We start from the raw sequence: 18998 nt of genomic DNA on the forward strand, positions 1-18998 counted from the left end.
GCAATCTATTGTTTTTCTTATCGTTCCTATAAAGGTATTACTAGCTTCCGACCGCGGCTTCGCCCGCCTAGAGTTCTGTTATACCGGGTTTCCAAGAGAACTCTTCAAAAGTCCGGGGTAAAAACTATCCTATGTTCTTTCTTTCTCAAGGTCAACTCTATGTTTGTACCAAATTTTATTAAAATCAGTTCAGTGGCAGAGTTTCTTTCGAATTTATAATATTAGTAGGGATATACCTAGTATATTCCTTTACCGCTGAATAGCTGGAAGAGATTACTTTTGTTATAGGCTGTACATACAATGTGACCTTTGTATTATGGTCTTTCGATTACCTCATGTTCGACTGAACCGATATTGGTGCGGTTTTCAGCGTAGTATTTGTCAGAATCTCTTCTCAAAAGGCACGTTAAGTTGGGTCCATACTGCCATTAGCTCATATTTGACAATCGAGTCTGGTAGTCAGAAAGCCAGAAAATCCTTTGTTGGTGTCAATTTTCTTCATCTGCACAACCCTGTTGAATGAAACACAAACGAAATAAATATCATATTTCCTATCAATAGCTCGTTAACGCAGTCGGCTGAACTCACAATATAATATAATAAGGTATCAATGAATAATACCTAGGTATTAGGTAACCAGATAACGAAACGTTTATCGCAACATAGCAAACAAATGTAGCGTGAAAGTGTAGCTTTAAGGTGCGTTTTAGAAGCTAGCTGTCGACTGCAACTGTCGACAGCAGCCTGTGCAGTCGTCCTCGGTTGATAATCATTTGCCTAGCCTTTACCCTTACACTCAACTCAACTATGTTGGGGTCGGCTTCCAGTCTAACCGGATGCAGCTGAGTATAAGCGTGCCACTGAAAGAAGAAAGAAAGAAAAGAAAATCCATTTATTTCAGCACACAAATGACTGCTTGTCTGAACTCAACCCAGTTACACGGGCAACCCGATACCCCTTCGTAAGACTGGTTTTCAGGTCAGAATTTCTGGCTACTGACTCCTTGTAACAACTGCCAAAGATGTTCAAATGACAGGCAGGAGACCCACCAATTTACCGTTGTTCGAACGACCCGCGCGGCTTTGGCTTACTCCTGGTTTCAATACCCACTTTGTCCACTAGCCACGAGCTCTGTCAGTCGCTCTTCCAGTTCACAGGCGCTCAGCTCAGCGGCCGATGTCAATGAGGCGGTTGCAGCCGGCAGCTCGCTTTCAAAACATACCTCAACAAACTACAGACACAAGCACGTTGTGTCATTACAAATGGCGGTAATTAGCCGCCATTTTTGACAGTTATGACTTGACGTAACTGTTTTTATTGGGGCGCGAAAGTTTTTTATAGTCCCACCAAGTTAAGATTAGCGCTGTTAGCTCAAAAATATTGCAATTTCAAGACCCAAATTCACTGACAATATAAACGTATTTTTTCTTAAAACAGCTGTTTACTTTGTAAATTGAACATGAAAGTAAACAGTGTTTTACTGACGTGTATGTAGTCGGTGAACTTAGGCCTCATGTACTTGCCAAGAAAGACTTAAAACTCAATAGACTGCATTTCAAAATGTTCCTCAAATTACATAATGGCGAATCCATATATGTATATATTTTACAGCTACGTTAGGCAAGCATCAACATAGACGTTCGTTATAAATGTGCTAAAATTCACCAACGTATTTAAAAATTAGTAAAGCCTGACATTTGATACAGCCTTCTATTTAGGACTCTGTCGTAATAGTTACTTGTAATAAATAAAAATAAAAGTCATTAGAATTCGTTCAGCCATTTCAATTCATTAGTGGCAGTGTGAAGAAATTTTAGTTGATTTCATAGTTAGAAACAATTCGCAGTTTCTCCCTGTTTACATACTTTATTAAAAAGTTCCACAATAATTCTCTATGGACTCTTCTCCATGGTGTTGAGATGGGAAATCATTAAAAGACCCCTACCGTAGTGGATGCAGCGTGAGGGAGTGTCAGACTCTTACTGACTAAAACCCATCATGTACCTTCTGGAGCCCTTCATGTACCAGGGCCGCGGTAACTCCTGCGAACAATCCCGCAGATGAGGAAACTGTATTTTATACACAAAATTACTTACCAGGTGATTTTCTCATAACAACAGCAATTCAACACAAAACAAAAGCAATATTTCAATATCACACGCATAAATAAGAAATTCAACAAACTTAATAGAGCAGAAAATGTAACATTCATGAAATATCGTGTCTATGTTACTTTCGTAAATAAATATTGTTTACTCACATCTGTGGATAAGCAAGCAAGGTCGAATGATAAGTTTTATGTGAATGTGAATTTTTGTGTTTGCCAAGTGGACACTTTATGCAGACTCAGAGAGACTCTCAATCTTACCCTTGGTTTCACCTAAGTATCATAGAAACTACTTCCCGTACTTTTGGATAAAATATAGTCGGGACCCGTGCATCGGAGAGCACGTAAATGTCGGTCCTGCGCCTGACCTCTCTCCTGTCGTGTCGGATTGCCATACCATCGGACTATGAGATTGGAGGAATAGAGAGTGCACCTGTGTCTGCGCAAATGCTTGTGCACTATAATATGTCCTGCGCGGCTTTTTGATCTCCTTATATGAGAACAGAAGCCGTGGCCGAAAACGGCCTTGGACGCCCTTATTATTGTTCCGTAGCTTCCTCTAGCTAGCGGCTTGGCCCGCGTGGTGTGTTGATAAAAAGTAGCCTATGTGTTAATCCAGGGTATCGCCTATGTTCATACCAAATCGGTCCAGCCGTTTTTTGCGTGAAAGAATTCCAAACATACATCCATACATTCTCATTAACTTTCACATTTATAGTATTGGTAAGATATGTAATCAAATACTGCATTCCTCTTTCCAAAATTCTCACTCCCCCTCCCCCAAATATATGACAATGAACAGTTGCAATAGCGAGGGGAGTGATGCCCATTAATCTTTATCTAAGGGGAGCGATATCGTCTATTCTTAGATATTAACTAAATGTTACAATTTTGGTCGACTTTCCAAAATGTAACTAATATAGTTGATGTTTGACGTCTAAAAGCGTAGAAAATATAAGATTTTATAGGAAAAATAAAACGAAATGACAAAACCAAACATTGCATAAACTATACAATTTCTTTTTGAGTAGGCAGTTATTTAAACAATTTTGATATAACTTTATGTAAAAAGTCAGTTAAAAAAATAACATGCTGCTAAGATCAACGAAAGTAAATAACAAAATTGACTCATTAATTAAAGCAGTGAGTAGTTCATTTGTTTCTACATACTTAATTCTAAGTATTTGTACAAAAAGTAATCAAGATTGTTTGCCTTAGTTAAATATGCTCAAAAAGAGTATAGATCCGAAGTGTTTCCATGTTTCTGGCATCCTTTGCAAAGAGCGGCGAAGAGAACACATACTTCCATACCCAAAATTATAAAGGTTAAAAAGTTTGTCTACTCAAACACGCTAATCTCAGGAACTGCTAGACTATTTATAGTAACGAATCATATGTCAACATTGGTGTGCGTTGAAGCGTCAAGAGTCATTGTGCTCACGCTCATAGCCGTGACGAAATGATGGTACTTCGGTATCTATAGGCCTACCGAGTATTCTGTTCCCACATCAGCAATAGATTTGACTAGGTATTGCCATTTTGTGACATTGACCCAGAAAGAGAGTTGACATTGAAAGTCAAGGGACTCCTTTTCAAATTACTCCTGTCCTTTTCAGGATAAAAATTAATTACAAATATTCTTATTATCTACTACTCCTCAAATTATATATAAGGGCACATCCATTGATCTGTTATTACCTTTTGATACATTACTTTATTTTTGTTAACATTTGATATGCCTAAACTTTTGCCTTGAATATAGAATTGTTTAGAAGTTCATTAATAAAAACATATTTTTTAATTACTGTTAATGTATTTCCCACATCTGGTTAATATTTACCGAATTTCCCTAAAGTGTCATTACTAATTATTACTCATCAAATAGCTAACTTTACTGACAAATACTCATACAAAGACCTATTTATACTATTATTATACAAAATTCCCAACTACGTGTTAATTAGAATTCCCTTTGGAATTTGCGTGACGTGTCTTCCAAGTGTGACTAACGTCCCCTATATCATCGGGCGCGCCTACAGAAACTATTCATTGATTTAATAATTCAATTCAGACCAGTATGTCTTGCGGCCAATGCGCCATCTTCTTTTACATTCATCTGCCTAGCCTTTTCCCAACTATGTTGGGGTCGGCCTCCAGTGTAATCGGATGCTGTGTTATGAAGCTGGATCTCAGGAACTACTGTCTGGTCTGAATTGAGAAGTTCTTTCAGTGTTAGGGAGCCCATTTATTGACAAAAGCTAGGCTAAGTAAGGCTACCTGCTCGAGTGCGCAAAATAAGTAGTGTCCACAGGATGCGGGTTAAACCGCTGATGGTAGCTAGTGGTGGTGGTAGTTCATGATAAAACATCCGAATTGAGAACTTTCTCCCTTTTGGGAAGTCCGTTGGAAAGGAGGATTCAGCTTCCGTATGAGTGGGAGACTATTACATTATATATTACGTGTTAATTAGAATTCCTCAGGGAATTTGCGTGACGTGTCTTCCAAGTGTGACTAACATGGTCCCCTATAGCATCGGGCGCGCCTACAGAAACTATTCATTGATTTAATAATTCAATTCAGAGCAGTATGTCTTGCGGTCAATGCGCCATCTTCTTTACTTGATGCTGTGAAGCTGGAGAATAAAATAATGTCAGGGTTAGATAGCACATTTATTCACAAAAGAAAGGTTAGGTTAGCCTAGCCGATTGCGCGAAATAGTGTCCTATTAATGGTGAAACTACTGGCGAAAGCTAGTGTCTAATAAAAATAGGGTTCAACTTCCGAATGAATAGTAAACTCGTTAGTTTTCTGTGATTGGTAGCTATTAATTGAGATAGTCTACACTGTAGACTCTACAGTAAAATGATCCTACTAGCATCTTTCAGCGATCCCACCAGCATCACTACTTTGCACACTCGGACAGAAAGTAGTGTATAGCCTTCCGCGATAAATGGGCTGTAGTGTCTTACACTGACAATTTCAAATTTTTCCTTTAGCTTCTGAACAGCGCTTAACTTATAAGTATGGATTTTTGTAACGGAAAAGTTGTTAATTTAGAAGCCCACAAAATGTTCCTTATTTATAAGAGTACTCTCGCATACAGCTGTTCGCCACAATATAGAAAGTAGCAAGTAAAGCATAACAGCGAGACGGACCGGGTCGCGTGGCGCCTAGCTACGGGCAAAGTTCACCGACAATATAAACGTCAGTTTTCATAAAACAACCGTTTACTGTAAAAATTGGAGATGAAAATTCGTAGTAAACAGTTGTTTAAGAAAACTGGCTAAAATGTTGTTGGTGAACTGGTACCTTAATTGCTGGTATTTTTTTTTAATGGTAAATCATCAAATGCCCTCTCCCGATGTGGGTGCAGCGTGAGGGAGTGTCAGCCTCTTACTGACTAAAACCCGCCATGTCCCTTCTTAAGCCCTCTATGTACCAGGGTCGCGGCAACTCTTTCGAACAATCCCGCAGGTTTTGACCGTCATTATTTATTATGGCGGGATTCCACCAAAATTGTTCTCGCACAAAGGTTGCAATTTGGCGGGCATTTTAGAAATGTTCGCACGCAATTTGTCACTCTTTGCTAGAGCGAGTAGACCAGAAGATACATTTATGTGCGTCATACTGCCTTGTGGGGAATTTCGCCCTTTAAGTCCATATTTCCTTATAATGATTGATACATTAAACAATTACAATAGTTCCATTATATTGCAGGATGTCTAATACAAAAAATATGGACTTATCCGGTTGATTGATTCATTTGATCGTTCCATCCTTTTTGATTTCCAAACGATTGTTTTGTACCGCAATTTGGACAATATAAGTATTGTATATAGCATCCTACTAATATTGTAATCGTGAAAGTTTGTATGTATGGATGTTTGTCCCCCTTTCACAAAAAAAAAAAAACTACCATTGTTGAGAAATTGCAGTCATATAGCTTACACAATATCCTAATAACAATACATATAGGCTACTTTTTATCCATCCTCTCTCAGGACGTAGAAAGAGACATACCAAAAGGGCCGGGTTTCGCAGTTAACTGGGTTGAGGAAGTCAGATCGGCAGTTGCTCCATGTGGCACACTGGTACTCAGCTGCGTCCGTTTAGACTGGAAGCCGACCCCAATATTGTTAGTAAAGGTTAGACAGATGATGAGTTCCTTCGATAGCGGGTGAAACCTTTGGATGAAGCTAGTAATATATACTAATAATAAAAAACACCAGATGGTCACAATATAGAAAGTAGCAAGTTAACCATGACTGACCTGTTAACGTAAGGTTACGAGTTGGTTGCACAACGCTAATCTTTTGTTAGTTGACGTCAGTTTGACACTCAATTACGCATTTATTGTTGTTTGTGATTTAGGGTGTCAATGTGTGGGGATGGTGTAAGTCTGCATCTGCTATCTATGGTGATTCACATGTCTTTTATTAACCATGAGATGGACTGTCTTCTTCCTAGCCAATCCAAATTAATGTCCTTTCATGGATCTTATACATACGAAAGTCTTTGAAGGTTAAACCTAATACGATGTAATTCATATCGGAAATACATACCTAACTAAGCAAATAACATAACCCCGTGGGAAATAAATAGCTTGTTTCAAAATACTCGTAAACATTCATATAAAAATGATACACTAGTTGCATAGGTCCAAAAAGTGGATCCCATGGAGAAGAACCATCAGCTCTATGATCCAAAAAAGTCCAATTAAAATGATGAAAATTACTGGATTAACTTTCAAAGTATATTTAACCACACATGTTCATTTAGTTTGTATTCTCTTAAAAATAGAAGAGTCAAGTATCAGCTGTAGTTCGTTCAAGCGGTTTGTACGTATTGTCTTGTCCGCCATATTGCTTTCTTTGGGTCACGTCTTCTTGGATGGAGTTTTGTAATTTTAAGTAAGTCTGACACCAGTCTAACCAAGGGGTATTGGGTTGCCCGGGTAACTGTGTTGAGTAGGTCAGGCAGGGCAGTCGCTTCTTGTAAAGTCTACTCAGCTACATCCAGTTAGGCTGGAAGCCGACCCCAACATAGTTGGGAAAAACGCTCGGAGGAGGAGGAGGTTGTAACTTTAGTAGTTAAATTTAAAGTTACAGAATCACTAGGTACGTCATCATCAGGTCTTTTTTATCGTCCCACTGCTGGGCTACGGCCTCCTCTCACACAGAGTAGGATTGAGCGTAAATCACCACGCTTGCTCAATGCGGGTTGGTGATTTCAGACATAGTCCAGGTTTCTTAACTCCATCATTTAAATTGTTTTGTCGAAATATTACTTGATTGACTTTCAAAGTATGTTAAACCACACATGTTCATTTAGTTTGTATTCGCTTTAAAAATAAAAGAGTCAAGTATCAGCTGTAGTTCGTTCGAGCGGTTTGTACGCATTGTCTTGTCCGCCATATTGCTTTCTTTGGGTCACGTCTTCTTGAATGGACAATTGCTACTTCACTGTTTGTTGTAGCTTTAGTAGTTAAATAAAAAGTTACAGGATTACTGACTTGAATGGATAATCTTAATCATTAACTTCAGTATCTATATACGATACTAATTTATAAAAGTGAAGTTTGTTTAGTTGACCGTGCAAATCTCAGAAAATATATATAGTGTTGGATAGCCTATATAATAACACGTTTATTGAGGAAGGCGAAAGGCTTTTTAGCCAGATGCACTAAGTAGTTTCCACGGGGCGCGTTATACACTACATGTAATAAAACTATATCTATGTCACTGATATTTTCGCGACAAGTTCACAATACTCTACAATGGACCGTTTTTCGTGTCATTTGCACGAATGGAGAGCGATTAATTCATGTTGCAAGCTTGAAATATAGACTATAAATAAATCAAGTTACTTTTTAGATCGTACGATACCATCTATGACCTAAGTTTTATAAATAAACCATATAACATTTTCTATAACAGAAATCATAACAGCAGTTCACCTTAACCCGAGTTTAGCTTAACCTTATACGGTGTGTTCAACAGTACAGTCAGACAGTTGTATCTCGACATCTAAGTAAACTGTGCGATTGAACGCTTGCACAAATTGGGTCAAATAAGTTATTTTATTGATTTTTTAGTGTTTATTGATTTAATAATTCAATTCCGACCAGTATGTCTTGTGGTCGAAGCGCCATCTTCTTAACTGATGTTATAAACCTGGAAGCCGACCACAACATAGTTGGGAAAAGGCTCGGGAGATGACTATAAAGCTGTGATTTCAGGAACTACTGGTCTGATTTGAGAAATTGTTTGAGTGTCAGCGAGCCCATTTTTTTAAGAAAACTAGGCTACTTAGTTAATGTCATTGCGCGAAATAGTGTCCACGGGTAAAACTACTGGAAGCCGACCCCAACATAGTTGGGAAAATGGAGGATGATGGGTGAAACTACTGGTGGAAGATAATATCACATAAAAAGGGGGTTTAACTTCCGAATGAATAGGAAACTCGATAGTTTTCTAAGATTGATGATAACTATTAATTAAGATAAGTAGTCTACAATCAAATGGGGTTCTAGCAGAAATCATAACAGCGGTTCACCTTAACCCGAGTTTACGTTAACCTTATACGGTGTACTCAACAGTACAGTTAGACAGTTGTATCTCGACATCTAAGTAAACTGTGCGATTGAACGCTTGCACAAATTGGGTCAAATAAGTTATTTTATTGATTTTTTAGTGTTTATTGATTTAATCATTCAATTCCGACCAGTATGTCTTGCGGTCAAAGCGCCATCTTCTTAACTGATGTTATAAACCTGGAAGCCGACCCCAATATAGTTGGGAAAAGGCTCGGGAAATTATGATAAAGCTGTGATTTCAGGAACTACAGGTCTGATTTGAGAAAGTGTCAGGGAGCCCATTTGTTGAGGAAAACTAGGCTAGTTTATGCCATTGCGCGAAATAGTGTCCACGGTTAAAACTACTGGAAGCCGACCCCAACATAGTTGGGAAAATGGAGGATGATGGGTGAAACTACTGGTGGAAGATAATGTCACATAAAAAGGGGATTTAACTTCTGAATGAATGGGAAACTCGATAGGTTTCTAAGATTGATGATAACTATTAAATAAGATAGTCTTCAATCAAATGGGCTTCAAGCAGAAATCATAACAGCAGTTCACCTTAACCCGAGTTTACGTTAACCTTATACGGTGCGTTCAACAGTACAGTTACACAGTTGTATCTCGACATCTAAGTAAACTGTGCGATTGAACGCTTGCGCACAAATTGGGTCAAATAAGTTATTTTATTTATTGCTGTGCTGTTATTTTGAGAATTAGTTTTTATGTCTGTCTTGTTTTAAGATCTGATTTTTTGAGTGTTTCTCAAAATTGTAGCTTGGATTAATGTGGAACATCTCTTTATTCTAATACCATCGGTTTCCCGTGGTTATGCCCGTGATCTTTCAGAAGTACTTCAGCTTATGTATTTTATCAGGCCTTGTCTATCTCTGTACTTTGTATTTACATTGGCTCAGTAGTTTTGGCGTGGAAAACAGACAGATCGAAATACTCGACGTTACCGAAATAATTAACCCACTTCCAAAAAAGGAGGAAACTTATGACATGGCTCTAGAAGTCGGCGGCAAATTAAATACTGTCTCCAGACCTTCAAGCACCGACTTCTAGAGCCATACTCAGAATTTGTCTCTTCTGTGTTGTAAAGACGACGTTTTTTTTTAAGATTTTTTTTATTTCTTTCATCGTACATTGTAATCTGAATTACTTAAACAGTCGAATTTTCCGTGAACCCTTTTTAAAAATACCCAGCATCATACTAAACCATACTGATACAGTTTATCCACGATCTCTAAACGAGTACCATCCTGCACAATTGTGTTCAAACTGGGTCAATTCTGCTGTACTTGACCGTACCTATTAGTGGCACTATTGTTAGCTCAGGCTAGTTTATTACCTTTCTTGCTGTTTGGTAAATTAAGTTTTATATGTGTCATGGTATGGGCATGTGATGCGGAGGAATGAGAATCATGTAGTGAGAAAGATGATGAGTATGAATGTGGACGGATATAGTGGAAGAGGAAGACCAAAGAAACGATGGATGGATTGTGTGAAAGTAGATATGGTAAAAAAGAATGTTACTTGTGAGATGACGGCAGATAGAAGAGTATGGAAGGAGAAAACATGCTGCGCCGACCACAAATAAAATTGGGATAAGGGCAGGAGGATGATTGACCGTACCTATTAGTGGCACTATTGTTAGCTCAGGATACTTTATTGCCTTTCTTAGTGTTGGGTATATTAAATTTTATATAATGCGTAATTTAAGCCATGAATATGGTCCAAATTATAGTAATGTTTTGAAGCTGAAGAGTCCGTTTGCTTGAACGCACTAATCTCGGGAACTAGTGGACGATTTGACAAAAAAAAGCAGTAATAGACAGCCCATTTATCGCGGAAGGCTTTGCTGTAGGCTACTTTTTATCCGGGTGCGCAGAGCAGTTTCAAGGGACGCAGTTGAAAACGCTTTCAAACTCTTCAGCTTTTTAAAATAACCAATGTCTGCATGCTAATACACCTTTAGAATAGATGAAAAGTTATTTATAAAAAAAAACCTACAAAACACTAATTATTTACCAGTTCCTATCAGATTTTATTACTAAGATAAGATGCACGCGACTCTCATATGTTTAAAACTACAATAGACTAGAAACTTGTGGGATCTAGGGCTTATGTAGATTGATATAAAAAGTACGCTGTTCTTAGGCCTGATTTACACATCTATACTGTAAACTATTATAAAGCTGAAGAGTTTGCAATTGTATGCTATATAAATCCGTTAATTTCAGAACCTACGGGTTCAAGAGAAATACTTTCAGAGTTAGATAGCCTATTTATGGAGGAAGGCTATAGGCTACTTTTGACCAGGTGCTGGGGAGGGGTTCTCTTAGGGATATTGGTGAAACTTCGTGGAGCAGTCAGTATCTATTTTAAACTTTTTTTAAATTAATTTTTTGGGCCATTGATCACTGTACCACTAACATCCAAGCTACATAACTACTTCCTCATTAAACATGATAATTAAAAAATAAACAACGCGCCTAGGAAAATGGAAAGTGTGTTTTGTTAGTCCTAAATGTGGGGTGGTTAACTGGGTCAAAGAAATCTGGTGCGTGTCAGGTACTTGCTGCAGAGTCTTCGGTTACGCATATAATGATATAAGCCATTTTATTGTCCCACTACAGGACACAGGCCTCTTCTCATACAGAGAAGGAATGACCGTTGCAACTGCCAGTAATACAATGAAGAGAGAAATATAAAACGTTTATTTGCAAAGACTAAACTATGGTATCTTCTAAATTCGCCATAATGATTGTGTTAAGCATGAATGTAGATGATGAATTGACGATAAGTATGGGTGAAGAAGAAGAGATAGACCGCAAAAAAGATGGATTGCATAAGTGATGACATAAATATAATTCACCATTGTTTTCCTCAAAAAGGGCTTCAGCATGTTGGCTTTGGCTACATTCTGAATATCCGGGATTCTAGTCCAGTGTGCACGGTAGAGAAATTAAGGAGTGAGTATAGTATGACTGACAGAAAGGAATCCCAAAGACCCACTCCTTGGAAACGTGCACCTAGCTATTGACGTTTCGTAAGAACCTGTAATAGGTCTATACAAAATGGAAGCGGAAAATATATTACTTGCCCTAAATAAAACTGGGAACGGATCAGGAAGAAGAAAGCGTCTAATAAAAACATCGCCATGCTGTAACAGATTTGCCAATCTGCCCAAAAATAACGCTAACCAATCAGCGACAGGAAATGTGTCTGCCATAAGGAATGGACGACATAATAGCGTTTCTATTTAAAATTCGGTTCACATCGTCGAAAATAAACGTTGACTATGTTGCATAAGGCAGTCAACATCTTGCTATACTAATATTTTAAAGCTGAAGAGTTTGGTTTGAACGTGCTAATCTCAGAATCTACTGGTCTGATTTTAGTGTTGGATAGCCTATTTGTCGAGATAGGTTTTCATCCGGGTTTGTGAAGTAGTTCCCGCGGGGTGCGGGTGGAACCGCTAGCGAAGGCTGGTTTATTACCATAAATTAAGTGCTGTGTGTTTGTATATGTCACCGTAAGATTACAAACATCGTTAGATTACAATCTATCTCGAGAGATTGTAAACTGTCGAATTATTGTGAACCGTAACATCTGATTGCAATTTAACGCATTATTTTTCGCTATATTATAATCTATCGATGAGTAATTGTCAACTGTCCGAAAGCTCTCCCTGATTGGTCAGTCTTTTTGTAAGATCGACCAATCACGACCAGCCGTTCTGTTGCCATGGAGTTCCCGTAGAGTTAGGAATGAATTTGTGTTTGAAGACAAACTACCTAATTGTTTTGTTTTTTTTTTTTATAAAAGTTTCTTATAATTTTCCAATTTCATTTAAATAAATTTTACGGATTTTATCGCGGTCGGTTTTAAACGTCGGGATAAAATAATATAATATAACCGCGATAAAATCCGTAAAAGTAGTTTTATTTAAATGTCTAATATTCGCGTAAGTGTCAGAAATCAATATGTTTCCAATTTCAATTTGTGTTTGAAGAATAAATATTTCGTTACAATTTGTTCTCTCCATATGTCAGGAATATTAATTACATACTCGTACTAAATAACAAATACTTGAAGAATTTTTGAAGAGCATTTATTTTATTTAACTGACACCTCTATTTCATTCCTAACTCTACGGGAACTCCATGGGAACAGAACGGATTATTGGTCGATCTTACAAAAAGACTGACCAATCAGGGAGAGCTTTCGGACAGTTGACAATTTGACAATTACTCATCGATAGATTATAATATAGCGAAAAATAATGCGTTAAATTGCAATCAGATGTTACGGTTCACAATAATTCGACAGTTTACAATCTCTCGAGATAGATTGTAATCTAACGATGTTTGTAATCTTACGGTGACATATATAACACGCGACATATCAACGGAAATGGAAAATACATCAAAACACACAATTTTACCGGAAACTATCCATCTTTTTAATCAGAACGATCTCGATAATGGCTCGTCCAATCTTAACGAGACTTTCACTGACAGAAACCAAAGATATAACAAGTTACTTACAAAAATACTAAACTTCTATCGTGCTTCTTTACTACAAAATATCTTAGTAAATAAAAATATTACATAACACAAGCAAAACCACGCACCGAAGCTAGTCAAACAAAATCCTGTAACGGAAACACCAATGTTTGCGTTACGAGTTATTTGCAAATACTCACTCATTATACAAAGCGGGCCATTTATTTCTCTGCTATTATTTTAACTGCTATACAAACTGTTTCGTTTGGTACACGTAACAACTGAAATTGGCCATTATTTCGAAAGGTTAAGTTAAGTTTTGTCATATTGACACCTTTGCCGATCTGAGATTTACATCTTAACACCTTTGCCGGTCTTGAGAAGTAGGTACTTACATCTGTATTAATTTTTATTTACATGATATTTACGATACATATAAAAATATCCTAGTAAAAAAAATACTATAACTAAAATGCGTCAAAAAATTCATCCCCATCGCTGTCAACTGAGAGCGTACCCTGCTGCTGGCAGCATTACCTCGTTGGATGGCCATGCTGAGCCTTTGTCAGAGGTAATAGCCAGCCTTTTGGTCACGAGAAGCGTCAACCAGCCGCCTAGACTGATTAGTGATTATACTTAAATCTTATTTTTATGTTTAATCGCAAGGTGAGATTCTACCACTGTAAGAAATTGTGACTTACGCAAATGTATCTTCTGGCGTACTCGCTCTAGCAAACAATAACAAATTGTGTGCAAACATTTCTAAAATGTCCGCGAAATTGTAACCTTTGTTCGCAAACACAATGATAGCAGTGGACTCGTGCCGATGCGTACACATTTTTCGTTCGAACAATTTTGTTGGAATTCCTCGCTCAAATACTTAGGAAATCCATATTTACAAACTTAAACTACTTTTCTAAATAAAAATACTATATAAAATACTACCTGGTACCCGCGACTTCGTCTGCGCAGGTTTAGTATTTCGAACAATATGTTTACAAATTGTAGCCTATGTGTTATTCTGATGTATAAGCTATATTATTGTTAAGTTTAATTAAAATCCATTCAGTAGTTTTTGCGTGAAAGAGTAACAAACATCCATACATCCATACATACAAACTTTCGCGTTTATAATATTAGTAGGACTATGTACAAAACATATATAAAATTAGGAAATTATGTTTTCGAGGTAAAAGTATCCTATTATTTACTGGGTTGCCCGGGTAACTGGTTGAGGAGGTCAGATAGGGCAGTCGCACCTTATAAAACACTGGTACCCAGCTAAGTACATAAGGTTACACTGGAAGCCGACCCCAACATAGTTGAGAAAAAGGCTCGGAGGATGGATATTTACAGTGAACATCATCTTTCTTTTTACCAAGTTCCTCCAATTACCTATAACAACATGGGAAACCCGTTCTCTCAACATGCATATGTTCTCATACATAACCTTATCTACGATCTTCCTCCTGCCTCTATCCCAATTTTATTTAGGGTAATCTTCCATACTTTTCTATCTAACGTGAAAAGCAACTCTTTCTATACTTCTATAAAAACTGCTCGTTACACCAAACATAAACTAAATCTAATTGTGAACCGTGAGTCATGCGTTCGCGCATATCCCGCCCGTTCTATTATGTTATAGCCTATTGTCTGCGTTGGTATAATCTGGGTCAAAAATATGCCGCACTTACTAACAAAGGTAAAAACGCTGACACTAGACTTTTAGTCGAGAACTAACCTTGACTGAGAAATATCAGAATGACAAACTGTTTTAAGCCATTTGAAGACTTGCTTATATAATTGTATGCTTCATTTTCCACTTATGGATGAAATGCTTTTCATAATATCATCATTTCTCCTTCTATTCTTCGTGCTAAACATGATAAAGATCATTTCAAAATCTCCGCTCTCTGGGCCGTTTAAACGCATACAATATACCTCGTAATATTATAAATTCCACTGTCTGTCTGTCAAGCTTTCACGTCAAAACTACTGAACCGATTTAAATTTACAAAGATAGTCTAAAGTCTGAAAAAGGACATAAGATACTTTTGCCCAGGTGCGGAAAATTTGACTTTGGAACGTGTTAAAACGTGGGGAATAGCTACCAGTCCTTACCAATAATTAAATGCGAAAGTAAGTTACCTTCTTTCAACAAAGAAATGTTAAAGGTTACAAAGAACTAAAAAAAATGTCTGACCCTTTGTACAAGCTCACATGAGAAAAATCCATGAATACCCATCAAAAAAACCCTGACTTCACAACAATATAACTCCCGGTTGCATCCAAACGTAATCGACGTCTGCAAAATACCATGTATTGTTACCTAATTGTTGTATTATATGCTGTGAAGTGGGCCAGCGTTTGCGAAAACTTTGCGCAACGCCCGATGGACTGTGGCTCAATATTTTAGATGTGAATGATATGATAGTGGGTATTGTTTCCAAAAAATGTACACGGTACTTATTTAAAAATAGCTGTTCTTTGATATAGCCAGATTCCGGGAGTACCACTTCTCGTCCTTGTTTTAACCACGTTCAGGGAGAATGACTTCCAGCAACCGGGGAAAAAGTAGCCTATGTCCTTTATCAGGCTTTAGACTTTCTGTGTACAAAACTTCATTAAAATCGGTCCTGTGGTTTTGGCGTGAAAGCTTGACAGACAGATATATCCCAAAACTTTACCACCCACGAAGATTTTTTTTAGAGGGAAATCATCAAATGACCCCTCCCGATATGGGTGCAGCGTGAAGGAGTGTCAGACTCTTACTGACTAAAACCCACCATGTTCCTTCTTAAGTCCTTTATGTACTAGGGCCGCGGTAACTCGCACGAACAATCCCGCATCCCCGGACTCGCAAGACCCGACAATAGTTTCTAAGTAGGGACTCCCAATGTTTCGTCACGCCAAAAAGTTTGACGACAAGTATATTAAAAGAAAAGTTTTCTTCAGAACTAAGTAGATATTGCTCACGTAGCAACATTTACATCCTAGGTGATTGACCAACCGCTTACTATGATAATTTTATGCTACATGTCACACGTGATGTTTTGCAATTCACTTAATTACGATATCGTTGAGGAAAAACGTGTAACAATTGCGTTTAGACATACAGACGTAATAATTATTTTCATACTAGCTGATACGCGCGGTTTTAGAGACGGTTTTCCCCACAGACAGGCAGAAATAGACACATTATAAATGCAAAAGTAACTTAAGCCCGAAAATCAGGCCGTCAACTACAAACTTCTCTTCTTATCGAGTGGGCCACAGGTTTTAATCACCTAGCAGGCCCTGGTGTCAGAGTTGCCAAAACTACTGAAGCGATTTAAATGACATAGAGGGAGATACACACTTAGTCATAGTTAGTACAGCATGAGAAAGGACATAGGCTACTTTTCAACTGGGTACGAGAAGTGGTTCTCTAGAGACACGGGTGTAACCATACAAAACAAGAATTTTTGTAAAAGGAAGACTTCAAAAGCCAAATAAATTAGTGTCTTCGTGTTTAATTAACAATGTATTGAAAATTTTACAACGATCAATGTTTTTGATTTCAGGTATGGCACAAAGGCTGTTTCAAATGCCAGGAATGTGGCATGACTCTCAACATGAGGACATACAAAGGATACGGGAAACTACCATACTGCGAAGCGTAAGTACATTTTATATTATCTAATTTTAAACATAATTCAAAATGTTACTTGTGAGATGACGGCATATGGAAGGAGAAAACGTGTTGCGCGGACCAGAAATAAAATTTGGACAAGGGCAGGAGATGATGACCTTTAAATTATTCCATCATGAGCATGGCCCAGCATTTTCCCAAGTATCTTTCTCACGGACCTTCCAATTTGCGATTGTTGATCCAGTATTCTTCATCATCTCCCGAACCTTTTCTTCTCAACTATTTTGGGGTCGGCTTCCAGTCTAACCAGATGCAGTTGAGTACCAGTGTTTTACAAGGAGCGACTGCCTTTACGACCTACTCAACCCAGTTACCCGGGCAACAAATACCCCTTGGTAAGACTGGTTGTCTGACTTTCTCGCTTCTGATTACCCGTAACGACTGCCAAAGATGTTCCCTTCCCCACATGATCCTGATTCATAACACGACGAACATACAGACAGACAGCCATAAAACATCACAATCAATTCAAACGATAAAACAGTGTCCATACTGTCCATTCATTTTCACTTTCGTTGCAACAATAATTATGTAAACTAGCCGTTACCTAATACAAATGTTAATACCCGCCTATCGGCATATGCAAAGCACGCACTGCGTAGGTCAAGGTTGGATACGTTTTAATAGGTTTATTTATGGACTTGTTGGCTTTTTGCTTTGCCGCATTTTTGAGGGAGTCGTCATAGGAATCTGGTTGAAGTATTCTATGAATTTTGGTTATTGAGACTTCAAAGATTCAAGGAAAGAGAGCGACCACAAGCTGGTGTTGGCTAGTTTCCTAAAAAATAATAATTAGTCCGTCTTGTAGATTGTCCAAAATTAAGCGATACGTATTTTTTCTTTTTTAAATTGGATCAGAACTTGTTAAGATATAGCGTGTTAAAGTTGAGTGTGACGTCACAAGTTGCTACAATTTTCAGGACACTGTGACGTAAAGGCCCTCCTAATTTTTGAAGTGTATTATCTTTGTCATTTTATGTTTAAATAAAAAAAGAAAAAATACGTATCCAATATTTTTAGATTATCTAAAAAGCGGACTAAATATTATTTCATTATTTCGACCCTGGACACTACCCTATTGCCGTACCTGAGATCTATTAAATTAAACTAAGGGATTGTGATAGCTTAATGTGCTGGCATCTGTTCAAAGAATATCTATGGAGCTTCTTGCCTATTCTTCTCCGTAAGACCTACTCCTCGGAACCGTGCACCTAGATATTGAAGTTTATTAAGTAATAGGTATATATGGAACAAAACCTTTGACTTTGTCAGGTTAATGGCGTGTGTGCGTATCGATGTGATGGAAAATTGAGTGAGCTATCACTATTTGTTTCGTTACTTCACAGATAGAAAGGTTATTGAAATCCACCGATAGAGATCTGTATTTTTTTGGGAAGTCGTCAAATAATCCCTCCCACTGTTGGTGCAACTTGAGGGACTGTCAGACTCTTTAAACCCAACATGTTCCTTCTGAAACCCTTTATGTACCAGCGCCGCGGTAACTCTTTCGAACAATCCCGCAGCCCTCTCATACTCCGGTTGGCTGAATGCTCAAAGTTTGACGGTTTAAAGCCGTGTTTGTTTATGTATGTAGTTACTCATAGCAATTACTGAATTACTCACTACCGCCGTTCTGCTACACCGCATAATGTGTGAATCACGCGCATGTCATATGTAGACTTTTAAGATCATAAACAATGAAATTTTATTGCTATGTAAGTATGTAGTCTAACTGCTTCGTTGGTCTAGCTGTCGCAAGCGCGGCTGCTGAGCACGAGGTCTCGGGTTCGATTCCCGGGCCGAAATTGGTTTAAGAAACTGTCATAAAACAGCCCGTAATTTGGAAGTTGGTGATTGATACACCCGTGCATCGGAGAGCACGTTAATGTCGGTCCTACGCCTGATCTCTCTCCGGTCGTGTCGGATTGCCATCCCATCGGGTTATGAGAGTGAAGGAATAGTGAGTGCACTTGTGTCAGCGCAAATGCTTGTACACTATAATATGTCCTGCGCAGTTGGCTGATCTCCTTATATGAGAACAGCCGCCGTAGCCGATAATAGGCTAGGAAAACATCATCATCGTATGTAAAAGAAAATGTTTACTAAAAT

The 18998-nt window shown here is 38.0% G+C and overlaps 1 protein-coding gene across 3 annotated transcripts in view; it reads left to right on the top strand.

The window, feature by feature from the left end:
- The window catches only part of LOC110384640 (LIM and SH3 domain protein Lasp), a 41992-nt gene that overhangs the window by 5092 nt on the left and 17902 nt on the right, over nucleotides 1-18998 (top strand). For all 3 annotated transcript variants that reach the window (XR_010277879.1, XR_010277880.1, XM_064042159.1), the window contains exon 2: nucleotides 16762-16856. Coding sequence is in view for 1 of the 3 variants with exons in the window: in XM_064042159.1 (XP_063898229.1) it covers nucleotides 16762-16856 (95 nt within the window). In the remaining 2 variants the exon portion in view is untranslated. The remainder of the gene's footprint in view (nucleotides 1-16761; nucleotides 16857-18998) is intronic.

The sequence above is a fragment of the Helicoverpa armigera genome, chromosome 27, assembly GCF_030705265.1.
Source record: "Helicoverpa armigera isolate CAAS_96S chromosome 27, ASM3070526v1, whole genome shotgun sequence".
Classification (NCBI taxonomy): domain Eukaryota; kingdom Metazoa; phylum Arthropoda; class Insecta; order Lepidoptera; family Noctuidae; genus Helicoverpa; species Helicoverpa armigera.